The sequence below is a fragment of the Leucoraja erinacea genome, chromosome 25, assembly GCF_028641065.1.
Source record: "Leucoraja erinacea ecotype New England chromosome 25, Leri_hhj_1, whole genome shotgun sequence".
NCBI classification, from domain to species: domain Eukaryota; kingdom Metazoa; phylum Chordata; class Chondrichthyes; order Rajiformes; family Rajidae; genus Leucoraja; species Leucoraja erinaceus.
The window spans coordinates 24,268,540-24,286,554 of NC_073401.1; the positions used below are offsets into that span (position 1 = coordinate 24,268,540).

The 18,015-nt window shown below is 45.3% G+C and overlaps 1 protein-coding gene across 1 annotated transcript in view; it reads right to left on the reverse strand.

Moving 5' to 3' along the window:
• The window catches only part of LOC129709116 (solute carrier family 2, facilitated glucose transporter member 11-like), a 54,310-nt gene that overhangs the window by 3,395 nt on the left and 32,900 nt on the right, over nucleotides 1–18,015 (reverse strand). The window contains exons 7-12 of the mRNA XM_055655236.1: nucleotides 8,814–8,962; nucleotides 7,918–8,105; nucleotides 5,278–5,388; nucleotides 3,754–3,855; nucleotides 2,367–2,442; nucleotides 791–918 (exon numbers count right to left, since the gene is read on the reverse strand). Of these exons, the coding sequence (XP_055511211.1) occupies nucleotides 791–918; nucleotides 2,367–2,442; nucleotides 3,754–3,855; nucleotides 5,278–5,388; nucleotides 7,918–8,105; nucleotides 8,814–8,962 (754 nt within the window). The remainder of the gene's footprint in view (nucleotides 1–790; nucleotides 919–2,366; nucleotides 2,443–3,753; nucleotides 3,856–5,277; nucleotides 5,389–7,917; nucleotides 8,106–8,813; nucleotides 8,963–18,015) is intronic.

The window sequence follows — 18,015 nt, forward strand, 5'->3', positions numbered from 1 at the left end:
TTAGGCGATTTGGCTCATCATGTCTACTCCGCCATTCAATAATGGTTGATCTATCTTTCCCTTTCAACCCCATTCTCCTGCCTTTGCCCCATAATCCCTGGCACCCTTACTAATCAAGAATCTACCACAGTAACACCTTGCAATAAAGGACCTCTATGTCGCCGATTTTGGTTATAGCGGACAAGGCTCCCGTTGTACTGCCATGCCCCACTTACGCCCGTTACTCACAAGCTGGCACCACCTGGCGGGAGCTTCCGGTCGCGGGAGCAGAGAGCACGAAGGCTGTGCGAGTACCGGGGCCGTCTCTGGCGCAGCGAGTGTGGGGGCTGGGGCTCTGTGGCTCCACGGCCTGGGAATTCCCAACTGTTTAACCCCAAAGCCACGTTTCTTCTCTCCCTCACTCGGTTATAGTGGACAATCGGCAATAACAGACACCGCCGCACCTGGGTACTTCTAGCATTTCGTGTTCATACAACGTGGAACAATTTTACTGAGGGGCGGCACAGTGTCAGAGTTGCTGCCTTGCACCGCTTACAGCGCCAGAGACCCGGGTTCGATCCCGACCACGGGTGCTGTCTGTACGGAATTTGTACGTTCTCCCCGTAACCACGTGGGTTTTCTCCAAGATCTTCGGTTTCCTCCCACACTCCAAATTTGTACAGGTTTGTAGATTAATTGGCTTAATCGGCGAGTCAAAGGGCCTGTTTCCGCACTGTATCTCAAAGCTAAACTACAAATAAGATTTGCCACAATATTAAAATGAGAGATCGGCTACATTCATGATACTTACAATGAGGAATGGGAACGTTAACCCAACTATAATGAAATTTATCCAGAAAAGGCAGCCGTTGATCATGTAAGCTGCAGGTCTTGCAGTTTGGTCAAAGATCTCCATTGGAATGATCCCACTCACTCCAGCTAAGGATAGAGAAATCATAATAGAGTAACACTGAACCAAGGCATCAGTAACTCCCTGCAATTATTCAGACTACTGTTTACCACGTGCCATATGTACCCAGAAGGCTGTTTGCCCTAGATGCAGCCAGATGCCACTGAGAAGGGTCTCGACCCGAAACTTCGCCTATTTCATTCGCTCCACAGATGCTGCCTCACCCTCTGTGTTTCTCTAGCATTTGTGTCTGTCTACAGTTAATACTCTCAGTGGGTTATTTCGGGCAGGAGATGGCGATTCCAACTTATGTAAAATCGGACTCACGTCAGGGTTCACAGGACGTAACCTTTACACGAGTCAGGGAGTGCCTGTATTTATTTATTAAAAATACGACAAATTAGTTGGAGGTAACCAGGGAATATTCTCAGAGCAAGTCTTTTTACTCAGAAAACAAAGTCTATTTAAAGCACAAAGGAAACAGAAACTATAGCTAATAAAAGACACAAAATGCTGGAGTAACTCAGCGGTTCAGGCTACATCTCTGGAGTAAAGACATAGGTGACATTTCAGGTTGAGACTCCTTTCAGCCCATAGCTAATTCTCCCTAAAAAATTGAGTCATTTCACCAGAAAAACAGTGAGTAAAGGATGGCTGTGTATAAATCATGCACATAAAACTAATTACTGGTCTGTGGTCACTGAGATCCAATCATCTCCATTTTGCCCGATTTAACTTTCGTCATCCTCTGAACTCTACAATAACAGCTTGCTTACATTGCAGTTTTGAAGGGCTCATTTCTTTTCAAGATACAGCATGGAAACAGGCCTTTCAGCCCACCGGGTTCCTGCCGATCATCGATCACCCGTTCACACTCGTTCTAAGTTATCCCACTTTCTCATCCACTCCCTACACACCAAGGGCCAATTAACTCACAAACCTGCACGTCTTGGAGATGTGGGGGGAAACCGGAGCACCCGGAAGAAACCCATGTGGCCACAGGGAGAACATGCAAATTCCACACAGATAGCACCCGAGGTCAGGGTCGAACCCGGGTCTCTGGCGGTGAGACAGCAACTCTACCCAGTGCGCCACAGAGAGTCATGGTTGGGCCTGGCCAAACTGGCCATCCGCAAGTCACACCGCCAGGCGGAAGAGGGCTCTGCCCGAGCCGGCTGCCTGCCCCTTTTCCGGGATTTACGTCCGTGCCCGGGTGGTACCAGAGAGGGACTACGCGCTGTCCATGGGCACCCTGGGGTATTTCCGGGACCGCTGGGCACCACGAGGGGTTGAATGCATCCTTGACAAGGATTGGAAGATAGTTGTATAATAGTTCATCGTCTGTCGTGTATTATGGTGGTGGGTTCCGTTTTGATTTTTATGCACTGTATATATTATTTTAATATTTGAATAAATAACACATGTATCTTTGCAACATTTAAAAATTTTCTTTACATACTGCAATAGAGCGACTTACCTGGTCCAATTCCAAAGCTTAAGATGGATGCAAAGATGCAAATCACACTCACGTAAGGCATCCAACTAGTCTTGTCCTAATTCAAAACAGATTGCATTTGTTAGACTTGCAGAGCTTAGCTTTGTATCTAATCATTGGACAAGTTAATTCTAACTGTATAAATGAAAACATACTGAGAGATGAGATTCACAGCAAGTTTTACAACTCAGAAGGTCCTGAATTGTACAGAGCTCCATCCATCAGGTGGTGCTAAAGTCCTCTGCTCACGATAAGCTTGACTTTAGTGGAAGGGGTGAATTAGGAACCACTTCAAAGAAGATATAAATCCTAATATGTAAATTAAATAACTTGGTCCTCACTCACAAGTTCCTTGACTGCCTTTTCAGTTAAATATATATCAAGTATTTGTAGTCAAAGCTTCACTGTCATTGAATGCAAGCAATTACATTGATTGAACACTGGCTCTCAAAGTCAACTAAGTGTTGCTGGACATTGTGCTGAACTGAAAAAGCTCCATGCAGCTTTAAGGGCCTGTCCCACTTGCGTGCGACTGCATGCGTTTGGCGTGACCAGATGGAAGCGGTGTCCGCGGTGAGTACGCGCTTAGTTCGCGTGTGACGTAATTTACGTCATACTCACCAATTAGCTGGGCAGGAGGTGGGCCGACTGAATTTGCGCGTCGCACTGCGTCGGGCGGTGAAGTCCTCACGCAATGGCACGTTGGGCGGTGACGTCATCGCGCAACGCCACGCGCTAGGCGTACGCCTTCAAGACGCTGCGTACGCCGTCAAGGCGCCCTCAATGCGCCTGCGAGCCGACATGCCATTGGCAAACGGAATTTTCGGACAGTGCGGGATTTTCGGACCCCAGCGCGATGTTGGGACCAGCCCCGCACAACTCCATACGCCTCCGCGCTTGGAAGTGAGACCTGCCCTGCGCGGCCTGTATGCCTCAAACGACCACGTTTGGTCGCGCAGACACATGCAATCGCATGCAAGTGGGACAGGCCCTTTAGTTTTAGATATACTGTGTGGAGATAGGCCCTTAGGCTCACCACCAATCACCCAGACACTAGTTCTATCCGACAGACTAGGGACAATTTACAGAAGCCAATTAACCAAGAAACCTGCACGTCTTTGGAGTGCAAAAGGAAATCAGAGCACCCGGAGGAAATCCACAGGGAGAATGAGCAAACCCGAGTCTGTGGGATTCTCGTCACAGGAGTCTTGGTATCAACACTATTCACAACATTTTTCGCCAGTGTCCGAGTCTATGAAGGAAGAGCACAAAACGTAGCAGTGCCCCTGAAGAGGAAAACACATTCTTAAAATTCGTCAATTCCAACCTGACTGTTCATTTAACTCAGTAGAAAGAGACTGAGACTCACTTGGAGAGTCAGTGAGATGGTGAACAATGTTCCACAGGCAGCCATCATACCGTAGCCTCCTATAAGCAGCGGTCGACGTCCAACCCGATCGATGAACAGGTTCTAACAGAGGAAAGTCACATTTTAGAACAGGTCTATAATACATTTCCTGCCACCAGAAGCATTCCTGGGTCTGGCTCGACAAATCTGCCACAATCGACCATCAAGGAAATGTACATTGAACGGTTCATTGTTGGCTGAGGGGAAGGTGACAACGAGGCATACAAACTGTAAAATTAATCAGGAGGAAAATGATACTAGTAGGAGGTCTAGGGTGGGGGGAGGGACAGAGAGAAGAGGAAAGCAAAGGTTACTTGAAGTTAGAGAAATCAATATTCATAACCTTCCCCTCAGCCAACAATAAACCACTGTACATTTCCTTGATCGCCGTCTGCTTTTATCTGTCCTTTTCACACCTTACCCTTCCACGTCTCTAGTTTCCATCTCCCCTGACTTTCAGTCTGAAGAAGGACCTCAACCCAAAACGTCACCCGTTCCTTCTCTCCAGAGATGCTGTCTGTCCCGCTGAGTTACTCCAGCATTTTGTGTCGATCAATTTACAAATTCACGGATGACACTTCCATAGAGGGACGAATAATAAATAAGGACGAGACAAAGTACAGGAAGGAGATTGAGAACCTCGTAACCTGGTGTCAACCTTTCTTTCAATGACAAAGTTAAAGGCAAAGGAGATAATGATTAACTTCAGGAAGCAAAGCGGTACACATGACTCGGTATACATCAAAGCCGCCATAGTAGAGATGGTCAAAAGCTTCAAGTTCCTAGAAGTAAATATCACCGCAACTTATCCTGGACTAGCCACATCGAAGCATTGACCGAGAAACCGCACCAACGCATCTACTTCCTTGAAAGACTTAGGAAGTACGGCATGTCCCCAACAACTTTCACCAACTTCTGCACTCTGCGCAGTTGCGCTGTAGAAATAATTTTATTGGGATGCATCACAGCCTGGTTTGGAAGCAGAGACCGCAGGAAATCGCGAAGAATTGCAGACACAGCCCAGACGACCACGCAAACAAACCTCTCTTGCACTGACTCCATCTACACTTCATGCTGCCTCGGTAAGGCCAGCAGCATAATAAAGGACGAGTCTCACCCCCCCGGTCACTCCCTCTTCTCCCCTCTCCATTCAGGCAACAGGTGCAGAAGTGTGAAAACGCACACCTCCAGATTCAGGGACAGTTTCTTCCCAGCTGTTATCAGGCAACTGAACCATACCAACTGAAGAGCGGTCCTGAGCCACTATCTACTTCATTGGAAACCCTCAGACTATCTTTAATCGGACTTAACCTTGCACTAAATGTTATTGCCTTTATCCTGTATCAGGACACTGTGGACACCTTGATTGTAATCATGTTGACTGGTTAGCATGCAACAAAAAGCTTTTCACTGTACGTCGGTACACATGACAATAAACTAAACTAATAAAACTAATAGACAGTAGAAAAATTAAACATTACTTACACTTGTTATTGCAGTTATGAGCTCACAGCATCCTGTTCCAATAGTGACGTATTGGATTTTTTCATTGGGAATTCCTGCAGCACGAAATACATAGACAGCGTAGTAATATGTCTGTTGGGAAAAGAGAATTAAACTCTGAATCTCGCAAAATATTACTTGCATTTGCAAGCTAGACAGGGTAAATAATGTCTGAAGAAAGGTCCAGACCAGGTCACCTACCATGTCCTCCAGAGATTCTGACTGTCCCACTTGAGTTACTCCAGCACTTTGTGTTCAACACAAGATTCCAGCGTCTGCAGTTCCTTGTGTCTAAACAAAGCAATTGCCGTTCCCATGAAAGAGTCTACTAAGCCTTGTTATTCAGTGTGGTGTACTCTTTCCTGTGAATGCCAGTGTGCTATAAAATGTAGTTTGAGTGCTTATATTGTTATGTAATATGTCCACAAAAATACTACTATGCAACACAATATACTATGCATTATATACTATAACAAGGCTTTATGAATTCCTATGAAATACATTGTAATGCATAGATACATTGACAATAGGTGCAAGAGTAGGCCATTCGGCCCTTCGAGCCATTCAATGTTCTCATGGTTGATCATCCACAATCAGTACCCCCGTTAATGCCTTCTCCCCATATCCCTTGATTCCACTAACCCTAAGAGCTCTATCTAACTCTCTTTTGAATGCATCCAGTGAATCGGCCTTCACTGCCTTCTGAGGCAGAGAATTCCACAAAATTCACAACTCTCTGGGAGAAAAAGTTTTCCCTCCTCAGTTCTAAATGGCCAATCCTCATTCTTAAACTGTGGCCCCTGGTTCTGGACTCCCCCAACATCGGGAACATGTTTCCTGCATCTAGCGTATGTATTCTGTGCACTATACCACAGGCGGCACAGTGTCGTGGCGGTAGAGTTGCTGCCTTACACCGAAGGAAACCCGGGTTCGATTCTGACTATGGGTGTTGTCTGTATAGAGAGTGTAGAGAGTGTATGTTCTCCCACATTCCAAAGACGTGCAGGTTTGTAGGTTAATTGGCTTCTGTAAATTGTCCAAGTGTGTAGGATAGAGCTAGTATACGGGTGATTGCTGGTCAGTGTGGACTTTGTGGGCCAAAGGGTCTGTTTTCATGTTGTCTCTCTAAACTAAACTAAAAATGTACCCTGTGATGTTCAATGTGCTGGCTTTAATAGTTCAGGTGATTTACTGCAACCTTGTTGCCAGGTAATTTGTATTGTTAAAGAACTTTTGACTCTCAAATTGGTTTGCCTCTTTAAGGTCATTTCTCATGTACTCCTAGGTAGGTGAGAGCTATGGAGATTGAAGTTGAAATATAAATTATGCCAATTTGATTCTAATTAACTTCAATGTTTTATTTCAACGAGGCACTAATGAGCTAAGCAACAATTGAAGCACACTCACATACAATAACACTTCAAGTCCATTTTTTCTGCCTGATCTTCATTTATCTTGATTCACTTTGCATCACAGCAGCATTAAAATAAACAGCAGCATCTAGTTTACTCATTGCCAATATATTCTAAAACCCCTGGGGTTGGTAATTACAGTGATTCACAACTAATCGAGAAAAAGATTTCTCTTGTTGCAGTTCTAAATGGGAATCCCTTTTAAAGTGTTCATTCCTCAGTCAGATATGTTACCCTGAAAAAAATAACCCTCTTAGTTATTCACCCTTCAAGCTTTGTCAGAATCATGTGTATTGCAAAGAGGCCTCTCATTCAGATCCTTATGGCCCTGTCCCACGGTACGAGTTCATTCCAAGAGCTCTCCCGAGTTTAAAAAAAAAAATCAAGCTCGTGGTAAGCACGGAGAATGAACGTAGAGGGTACGTCGGAGCTCAGGGACGTCTCTTAGCGGCTCGTAACGCAAACTGCATGTACTCGGGTAGACTCACCAATGGCAGGTAAGATTTTTCAACATTGAAAAATGTCCACGAGAGCCCCGAGTATCGACGAGCGGCCATTACCGTAAATCTCCGAGTTCGAATCAGGGCACTCGGGAGAGCTTTTGGAATGAACTTGTACCGTGGGACAGGGCCATTATTTTTTGTCCTGCCATCTTCAAAGACTGTGTATGTCCAGTCAGTTTGTTCATGCACCCCTGTACCAATTGAGTTGCAATGGCTCTCCATTTTTATGCTTCCATAAAGCCTTATGAAAATTCAATCGCAAGACGAAAGTCCTGCATACAGCATAGGTATGGGAAAATGAAGCATGTATATGAATGCCATCCAGCGCAGTGGCGCAGCGGTAAACCTGCTGCCTTACAGCGCCAGAGACCCGGGTTCGATCCTGACCACGGCTGCTGTCTGTACGGAGTTTATACGATCTCCTTGTGAACGTGCGGGTTTTCTCCAGGTGCTCTGGTTTCCTACCATGTTCCAAAGACGTACAGTTTGTTGGTTAATTGGCTTTGGTAAAGATTATAAATTGTAAGATAGTGCTGGCATACCATGGCTGGTCAGCGCGGACCCGGTGTGTCGAAGGGCCTGCTTCCGCGTTGTATGTCTAAAGTCTAAATCCACACACGTTTGAATGAGTTTTTACACAGCCGCTACTGCTATTGCTACTTCACATTTCCAGCACAAAACTTGCTTTGCCCCTGAATCGTACTTACAGCGTCGTTGCCACATAACTGTATGGCACTGCCCAGCACGATGATGATGCTGATCTGCCTTCGGAGAGCACGGTCTCGCAACAATTCCCACAGCCCCTTCGCGTGTTGGCCTTCGAGCGCCGTTTGTTCTTCCAACATTTCATCCATTTCTGCAGACAGGTTAACGTCTCCATGCAGTCGCCTCAACGCTGGGAAAAGAGAGATGGTGATGGCACTGGCAATCCATCATAAGGCAGCATAGCCTGAAGATAGACACAAAATGCTGCAGAAACTCAGTGCTCAGGTAGCATCTCTGGAGAAAAGGTATAGGTGATGTTTCGGGTACCTTTGGCCCACACTGACCAACATGTCGCATCTACACTAGTCCCACCTGCGTGCGTTTGGCCCATATCCCTCTAAACCTATCCTATCCATGTACCTCCACATGTTTTAACATTGCGATTGTGCCAGCCTCAACTACCTCCTCCGGAAGCTCGTTGCATACACCCACCACCCTTTGTGTTACCCCTCCATGTTCCTATTAAACCTTCCCCCCTCACCTTAAACCTATGTCCTCTGCTTCTCAATTCCTCTAGTCTGGCCAAGAGACTCTGTGAATCTACCCGACTTATTCCACTCATGATTTTGTACATGAGAGAATATGTTCATATGAGATGTTGTACATAAGATCACCCTTTATCCTCCTGCATTCCAAGGGATAGAAACGCAGCCTGCACAACCTCTCCCTATAGCGCAGGCCCTCCTCACACCCACGCAATGAGTCTGTAAAAGGGCCCCGACCAAAATCGTTACCTCCTCATGTTCTCCAGGGATGCAGTCGGGCCTGCTGAGTTACTCCAGCATTTTGTGTAATTCAATGCATTCAAAGCATTCTCTCTTCTCTTTGCATTTCTTACCCTTCATGCACAAGTTCTTGTCTTCCTTGTCGATCAGCAGGTACCTGGGGCTTTCCGGACACCATGGAAGAGTGGCGAGCTGGATTAAGGCTGGTATTGCACAGGACGACAGCAGGACAGGCCACATTTCCTCCCTGCCAAGTATCTCACTGCGAGTAGAATTGTAACATGGCTTCACTTGCTTACGAACACAAATAGTGCTACCAATACAGTCAACCCACACAGTAAAAGCGCATGATAAGCAGTGAGTAACGGACCGCTCAGCTCACAATACGAACTGATCATGCATAGAACAGACTGCCACCTACAGTCAGACAAATGAGTCCAGTTAATTGTCACAGAATCACCTACAAAGCAGCAGTTTATAACACAATGGTGAGAAGGGAATTACCATTTCTGACAGTTCAATTAAAGAAAGGACTTCAGTGATTTGAATTAGATATATTTACCTTGCTAAAAAGCTGTTATTTTGGTCATGAAGTTCTGAATACATTCTGAATGAAATTCTGGTTTACTCCCAAAATGAAGATGTCCTTATTTTTAAATATGTTATATGCTCACCTACAGGACTTTTAGCCTTAGATAGTGAGAAGGTCTGACTATCTAACGTCCACAATTCTCTGCAATTTATTGCGGTCATGGGTCATGGGTGAAGTTGTTCCCAAACTATGCAGTGATGCCCCCCCGATAACATGCATTCTACAGTGCATCTGCAGAAGTTGGTAAGAGTTGTTAGGGACATGCCGAACTTCCTAAGCTAAGAGATGTGACAAAAGGGTTTCTGCAGTTGGATCCCGAGGAGCTACTTGGTGAAAGGTTGGGAGCTAGAATGTGCGGGGCAGACCGTCATCTCTATCATTGTCCCCAAAATGGCACAATGGGTGTAAGAGGTGCATTGTTAGACAATAGACAATAGGTGCAGGAGTAGGCCAATCGGCCCTTCGAGCCCACACCGCCATTCAATGTGATCATGGTTGATCATCCCCAATCATACCCCGTTCCTGCCTACTCCCCATATCCCCTGACTCCGCTATCTTTAAGAACCCTATCTGGCTCTCTCTTGAAAATATCCAGAGAACAGGCCTCCACCGCCTTCTGAGACAGAGAATTCCACAGATTCACAAATCTTGAAACTAATGGTATTGGTATTGTGATCTGTGAGAAAAAGTGTTTCCTCGTCTCCATTATAAATGGCTTACCCCTTATTCTTAAACTGTGGCCCCTGGTTCTGGACTCCCCCAACATCGGGAACATGTTTCCTGCCTCTAGTGTGTCCAAACCCTTAATAATCTTATATGTTTCAATAAGATTCCCTCTCATCCTTCTAAACTCCAGAGTATACAAGCCCTGCCGCTCCATTCTCTCAGCATATGACAGTCCCGCCATCCCAGGAATTAACCTTGTAAACCTACGCTGCACTCCCTCAATAGCAAGAATGTCCTTCCTCAAATTAGCGAACCAAACCTGCACACAATACTCCAGGTGTGGTCTCACTAGGGCCCTACACAACTGCAGAAGGACCTCTTTGCTCCTATACTCTCCTCTTCAAGAAGGACCTCTTTGCTCCTATACTCAACTCCTCTTGTTATAAAGGCCAACATGCCATTTGCTTTCTTCACTGACTGCTGTATAATGCATGCTTACTCTCATTGACTAATGAACAAGGACCCCCAGATCCCGTTGTACTTCCCCTTTTCCCAACTTGACACCATTTAGATAGTAATCTGCCTTCCTGTTTTTGCTACAAAAGTGGATAACCTCATATTTATCCACATTTAACTGGATCTGCCATGCATCTGCCCACTCACCCAACCTGTCCAAGTCACCCTGCATTCTCATAGGATCCTCATCACATTTCACACTGCCACCCAGCTTTGTGTCATCTGCAAATTTGCTAATGTTACATAGAAACATAGAAAATAGGTGCAGGAGTAGGCCATTCGGCCCTTCGAGCCTGCACCGCCATTCAATATGATCATGGCTGATCATCCAACTCGGTATCCTGTACCTGCCTTCTCTCCATACCCCCGATCCCTTTAGCCACAAGGGCCACATCTAACTCCCTCTTAAATATAGCCAATGAACTGGCCTCAACTACCTTCTGCGGCAGAGAATTCCACAGATTCACCACTCTGTGTGGAAAATGTTTTCCGCATCTCAGTCCTAAAAGATTTCCCCCTTATCCTTAAACTGTGACCCCTTGTTCTGGACTATCGGGAACAATCTTCCTGCATCTAGCCTGTCCGACCCCTTAAGAATTTTGTAAGTTTCTATAAGATCCCCCCTCAATCTTCTAAATTCTAGTGAGTACAAACCAAGTCTACCCAGTCTTTCCTCATATCAAAGTCCTGACATCCCAGGAATCAGTCTGGTGAACCTTCTCTGTACTCCGTCTATGGAAAGAATGTATTTTCTCAGATTAGGCGACCAAAACTGTACGCAATACTCCAGGTGTGGTCTCACCAAGACCCTGTACAACTGCAGTAGAACCTCCCTGCTCCTATACTCAAATCCTTTTGCTATGAATGCTAACATACCATTCGCTTTCTTCACTACCTGCTGCACCTGCATGCCTACTTTTAACGACCGGTGTACCATGACACGCAGGTCTCGTTGCATCTCCCCTTTTCCTAATCGGCCACCATTCAGATAATAGTCTACTTTCCTGTTTTTGCCACCAAAGTGGATAACCTCACATTTATCCACATTATACTGCATCTGCCATGCATTTGCCCACTCACCCAGCCTATCCAGGTCACCTTGCAGCCTGCTAGCATCCTCCTCACAGCTAACACTGCCCCCCCAGCTTCATGTCATCCGCAAACTTGGAGATGTTTCAATTAATTCCCTCGTCCAAATCATTAATATATATCGTAAATAGCTGGGGTCCCAGCACTGAGCCTTGCGGTACCCCACTAGTCACTGCCTGCCATTGTGAAAAGTACCCATTAATTCCTACTCTTTGTTTCCTGTCTGCCAACCAATTTTCTATACATGTCAGCTCTATACCCCCAATACCAAGTGCCCTAATTTTGCCCACTAATCTCCTATGTGGGACCTTATCAAATGCTTTCTGAAAGTCCAGGTACACTACATCCACTGGCTCTCTCTTGTCCATTATCTTAGTCACATCTCAAATAATTCCAGAAGATTAGTTACGCATGATTTCCCCTTCGTAAATCCATGCTGACTCGGACCGATCCTATTACTGCTATCCAAATGTGCCGCTATTTCATCTTTTGTAATTGACTCCAGCATCTTCCCCACCAATGATGTCAGGCTAACTGGACTATAAATCCGTTTTCCCTCTCCCGCCTTTCTTAAAAAATGGGATAACATTAGCTACCCTCCAATCCACAGGAACTGATCCTGAATCTATAGAACATTGGAAACTTATCACCAATGCATCCACGATTTCTAGAGCAACTACCTTAAGTACCCTGGGATGCAGACCATCAGGCCCTGGGGATTTATCAGCCTTCAGTCCCATCAGACTACCAGCACCATTTCCTTCAGTTCCTCTGTCACCCCAGATCCTCTGGCCACTAGTATATCAGGAAGCTTGCTTGTGTCCGCCTTAGTGAAGACAGATCCAAAGTACCTGTTCAACTCATCTGCCATTTCCTTGTTCCACATAATAAATTCACCTTTTTCGGTCTTCAAGGGTCCAACTTTGGTCTTAACTAATTTTTTCCTCTTCACATACCTAAAGAAACTTTTACTATCCACCTTTATATTCTTGGCTAGCTTACCTTCTTCGTACCTCATCTTTTCTCCCCATATTGCCTTTTTAGTTATCTTCTGTTGCTCCTTAAACATTACCCAATTCTCTTGCTTCCCGCTCATCTTTGCTACATTGCACATCTTCTCTTTTATTTTTATACCATCCCTGACGTCCCTCGTCAGCCACGGTCGCCCCTTACTCCCCTTGGAATCTTACTTCCTCTTTGGAATGAACTGATCCTGCACCTTCTGTATTATTCCTAGAAATACCTGCCATTGTTGTTCCACTGTTATCCCTGCTAGGGTATCTTTCCAGTCAACTGTGGCCAGCTCCTCCCTCATGGCTCCATAGTCCCCTTTATTCAACTGTAACACTGACAACTCCGATTTACCCTTCTCCCTCTCCAATTGTAGATTAAATTTGAACATATTATGGTCACTACCTCCTAATGGCTCCTTAGCCTCATGTTCCTTTATCAAATCCAGTTCATTACATAACACTAAATCCGGAATTGCCTTTTCCTTGATAGGCTCCAATACAAGCTGCTCTAAAAATCCATCATGGAGGCACTAAAAACTCCCTTTCTTGGGGTCCAATACCAACCTGATTTTCCGTCGACCTGCATGCTGAAATCTCCCATAACAATCATAGCATTACCTTTACTACATGCCAATTTAAACTCCTGATTAAACTTGCACCCTATATACCCGACTATTTGAGGGGCTGTAGATAAGTCCCATTAGGGCCTTTTTACCATTACAATTCCTTAGTTCTATCCATACTGACTCCACATCTCCCGTTTCAATGTCACCCCTTTAAAGGGACTGAATTTCATTCCTCACCAACAGAGCTACCCCACCCCCTCTGCCCACCTGTCTGTCTTTTCGATAGGAGGTATACCCTTGAATATTCAGTTCCCAGCCCTGGCCCTCTTGCAGCCATCTCTCTGTAATTCCCACAACATCATACATGCCAATTTCTAACTGAGCCTCAAACTCGTCCACTTTATTTCTTATACTTTCCGCATTCATATTCAACACTTTGACCTCGGTATTCACCTCCCCTCTCACACCGCTCGCAATTTGCCCTGACCTTACTCTCTTATCCCTTCTCGAAATTTCCTTCCCATTAATTCGGGAGTCTTTTGTAACTTTTCCTGTACTCACTTCCCCTTCAACATCTTTATACTCCCTATACTCCCCCCCCCCCCACCATTGAGTTAAACCCATTAGGACAGCGGGCTGCTGCGAAAAAGAAGGTGAGAAGATGGCAAGAGATCACAGAGGATATTGCATGTTCTAATGAAACGTCAGAGTACTCTGGCTGAGAAATTACTTTCTTACCTGTTGAGTGTGTTAACAGAGCAGTTTCAGTGATCCACTGGAACCGTTTTCAAGGATTCTGATGGGACTGAGTTTCCAAAGCAGCCTTAAGGACTCAAAGACTCCTTCCAGTTCAGCATGCTCACAGTGTGGTCCCTTCTCCACCGAACACAAACTGGGTGATCACTTTGAAGGACACCTCTGTTCGGTCTGCACGTGTGGTCCTTCGTGTTTCCAGCGGCCCAGCTCACTTCCACTCCGACATCTCCACACTCATTGCCTTTGGTGCTCTAGTCTTACCCAGGTCACTGCTCCACACCGATCAATTAATGTCTTCCAATATCACGCAAGTGCCAGGACTTAGAACTGCAGCTGCTAACTCGGGAGCTGTCCCTTATAGGGCCACATGCAAAGCAAGCAGGACTGATACAATTTCTGAACTGGGTTGACAAACGGCTGGTGAAAGAAACGGAGAGCGGAACAGGCCTTCGTCCCCATTCTTAGAGAGAGACCTTGGCAGGTTGATGCAGGACTGTCCTTCTAGGAAGCATGTTCTCTTTGCTAGAAATACATGGCACTACCAGAAACAGGAGGTAGCAAGGCAGAAGTTTTTAAACAGGAACACTTCTAGGACTGTAGATCAGGGCTATAAAAAAATACCATAACCTCATTAGATATGTGAAAGGGTATCCTCAGTATATAACACGCCTCATAACATCTACAACTTTCGCATTCAGCTCTCTTCACACTTCCAAAACAATATTCTCACCAACACAAATATGGGCCCGTCCCACTTACGCGACTTTTTAGGCGACTACAGGAGGCTATGAGGTCGCCACAAGGCCACCACATGTTTGCCGGAGGTTGCCAGGGTGTCGCCTGCATGGTGGTGGGTAGTTCCCGCATTCTCGTAACTAGTCGCGGCTTCATTCTGGTCGCCGCTAGGTTTTCAACATGTTGAAAAATTAGCGACAACCTGAATTTTTACGGCATGGAGTAGCAAGAATTCTCGTGACATAGGTGCAGTGTTAGTGGGTCGCCAGGAGGTTGAAGGTTGAAGCTGGTGCTGACCTGTGAATTTCATTGGCTCATTGGGAAAAAAAAAACCTAAAGAGTAGTTTCCTTCTCCCCCCTCTTTTAAAGGACTTATGTGACCCTTCCCGTACACTGTGCTTTCACCGTCTTAATTACAGCACCAACCTTCCTGTTCATCGCGGTGTGTGTCTGTATCACATTGGCTTTGCACCGTGTGAATTTCACTCAGACAGTGCTCCCCCCGCTTGCCTTGTCCCCCGCCTGCATAACTGGCTGGTGAAGGAAGCGATGTGTCTATGTGTTCCACTCTGACAGCCGCCGTTCCAGTCGCCGGTTTTTCGGCGACCTGCTACAACTTGACAGTGGCCGGCAGTCACCTGAAAAATCGCCTAAGTGGGACAGGCCCAATACTCTCGCACACACACTGTTAGTTGATTAGTTTTAGTCGTTTCATATTATTGTCATGTGTACCGAAGTAGTGAAAAGCTTTTTGTTGTGTGTTATTCAGTCAGAGACACGACTATACATGATCCAGAACCAGGGGCCACAGCTTAAGAATAAGGGGTAAGCCATTTAGAACAGAGATGAGGAAAAAACATTTTCACACAGAGGGTTGTGAATCTGTAGAATTCTCTGCTCAGAAGGCAGTGGAGGCCAATTCTCTGGATGCTTTCAAGAGAGAGTTAGATAGAGCTGGGAAAGATAGCAGGGATATGGGGAGAAGGCAGGAACTGATTGTGGATGATCAGCCATGATCACATTGAATGGCGGTGCTGGCTCGAAGGGCCGAATGGCCTACTCCTGCATCTATTATCTATCGTCTATTGCAATCAAGCACACAGTGTACAGATACAGGATACAGAGTATAACATTTAGTGCAAGATAAAGTTCAGTAGAATTTGATTAAAGATAGTTCAAAGGTCTACAATGAGGTAAATGGGAGATCAAGACTCTCCAGATGGTGAGAGGACGGTTCAGTTGCCTATTAGTGTTGGGGCAAAACTGTCCCCGAATCTGGAGGTGTGCATTTTCAAACTTCTGTAACTCTTGTCTAAGGGGAGAGACTGGTCCTTGATTATGTTGGTGGCCTTGCTGAGACAGCGTTAAGTGTAGATGGAGTCAATGGAAGGGAAGTTGGTTTGCTTGATGTCTGGGCCATGTCCACAACATTTTGTAATTTCTTGCAGTTTTGGCTGGAGCTGTTCCGAAACCATGCTTATAAAATGCTTTCAGCAGAGCATCTGTAGATGTTGGTAAGGGTTGTTGGGGACATGCCGAAGTTTTGAAGCATTCGGAGAAAGCTGGTGCATTTGGTGTCCTTTCTTGGCCACAGCTTCAATAAGGCTGGTCCAGGACAAATGGCTGACGATATTTATTCCTAAGAACTTGAAGCTTTCAACCATCTCTACTTCAACGCTCCTAATGCATTCCAGGGTATGTGACCCCTTCGCTTCCTGAGGTCGATTACAATCTCCTTCGTCTTGCTGACATTAAGGGAGAGGTTGTTGTTTTGGCACCAGGTTATGAAGTTCTCAATCCCTTTCCTGCACTCGGTCTCGTTGGATTGGTATTTGGCTGCACAGTGGTGGGTGTACAAGAGTAAAGGAGGGGGGCTGAGAATGCTTTCTTGTGGGGCACCAGCATTGCGGACTTTCATACAGGGTGGTTTATCACCATCCTCACTGATTGTGGTCTGTTGGTCAGGAAGTCGAGGATCCAGTTACAGAGGGAGTGCTGACTCCAAGTTCCCCAAGTTTGGAGATGAGCTTGGGAATTATGGTATTGAAAGCAGAGCAGTAGTCTATGAACAGAAGTCTGACGTAGGTCGTCCTTCTTATCCAGGTGTTCCAGGGATGAGTGCAGGATCAGGGAGATGGCGGCAGGTGAACTGCACTGGATCAAGGCCGCTCGGTAGGCTGGAGTTAATGCAGAGGCGGATTAACCATTAAGCAGACTAAGCACGTGCTTAGGGCACCAGGGCCAAAGGGGGCACCACAAAGTTGGGAAAAGGGTGAAAAGAAAAAAAAACAAATGACGATTTGTAAAAAAATCCGTATCTCCACTTTTTATGTAATTGTTGAAAAGTTAGAAATGTAAATGAGGAGACGAAAGGTGTACACTGAAATAGCAGACAGATTCTCAGTCTGAAGAAGGGTTTCAGCCCGAAACGTCGCCTATTTCCATCGCTTCATAGATGCTGCTGCACCCGCTGAGTTTCTCCAGCAATTTTGTGTACCTTCGATCTTCCAGCATCTGCAGTTCCTTCTTGAACAGATTCTCGTCTGACAGATGTTCCTAATGTCTCCCAACATGGTGCTAATTCCCAATTATCAGAAAGTGAAAGGTACTCAAAGACTTGTCAGACACTCATTGATGTTTATCCAGATGACATGAACAGCACTTTGTCTACAGAGCTTCAGCAGTTCCATTCATATGTTCTTCATAAGTTTAAAACAACCAAGAAAACATCTTTCACTCACATGGAACTTTACAACACAATTACAGAAGACAAACTAGAGAGTGCCTTTCCAAATGTTGAAATTGCCTTAAGAATATGTTTAACATTAATGGTCACCAACTGCACAACAGAGAGGTCATTCTCACAACTGAAATGTGTAAAAACCCCAAATAAATCAGTTATGCTTCAAGAAAGACTAGACTCACTGTGTATATTAACAATTCAAGCAGACATTCTGAGAAGTATTAATTTCGAGGATGTTATCAGTGCTTTTGCAAAAATAAAATGTAGAAAAATGCCTTTCAGGTCATGAATATTGGAACTTGTGAAATATTTAAATAGATGTTGTATTGCATTTTTGTAGAGCTTTATGTAGCCCAAGCTTGGCTTAGTTTGTACAGTATATTGTGATATCATATGAATACATTTTTGTACTGCTGCAACCTGCATTGTATATCTGGTCAGACAGGTCAACAACTAAAATGGATTGGGTCAATGTTGAAATCAGGGGGGCACCAAGATTGGTCAGTGCTTAGGGCACCAGTGAGCCTTAATCCGCCCCTGAGTTTATGTGTTCCATAACCAGCCTCTCAAAGCACTTCATGATGGTGGATGTCACGGCCACTGGACGGTGGTCATTAAGGCATGAGATCTTGGCTTTTA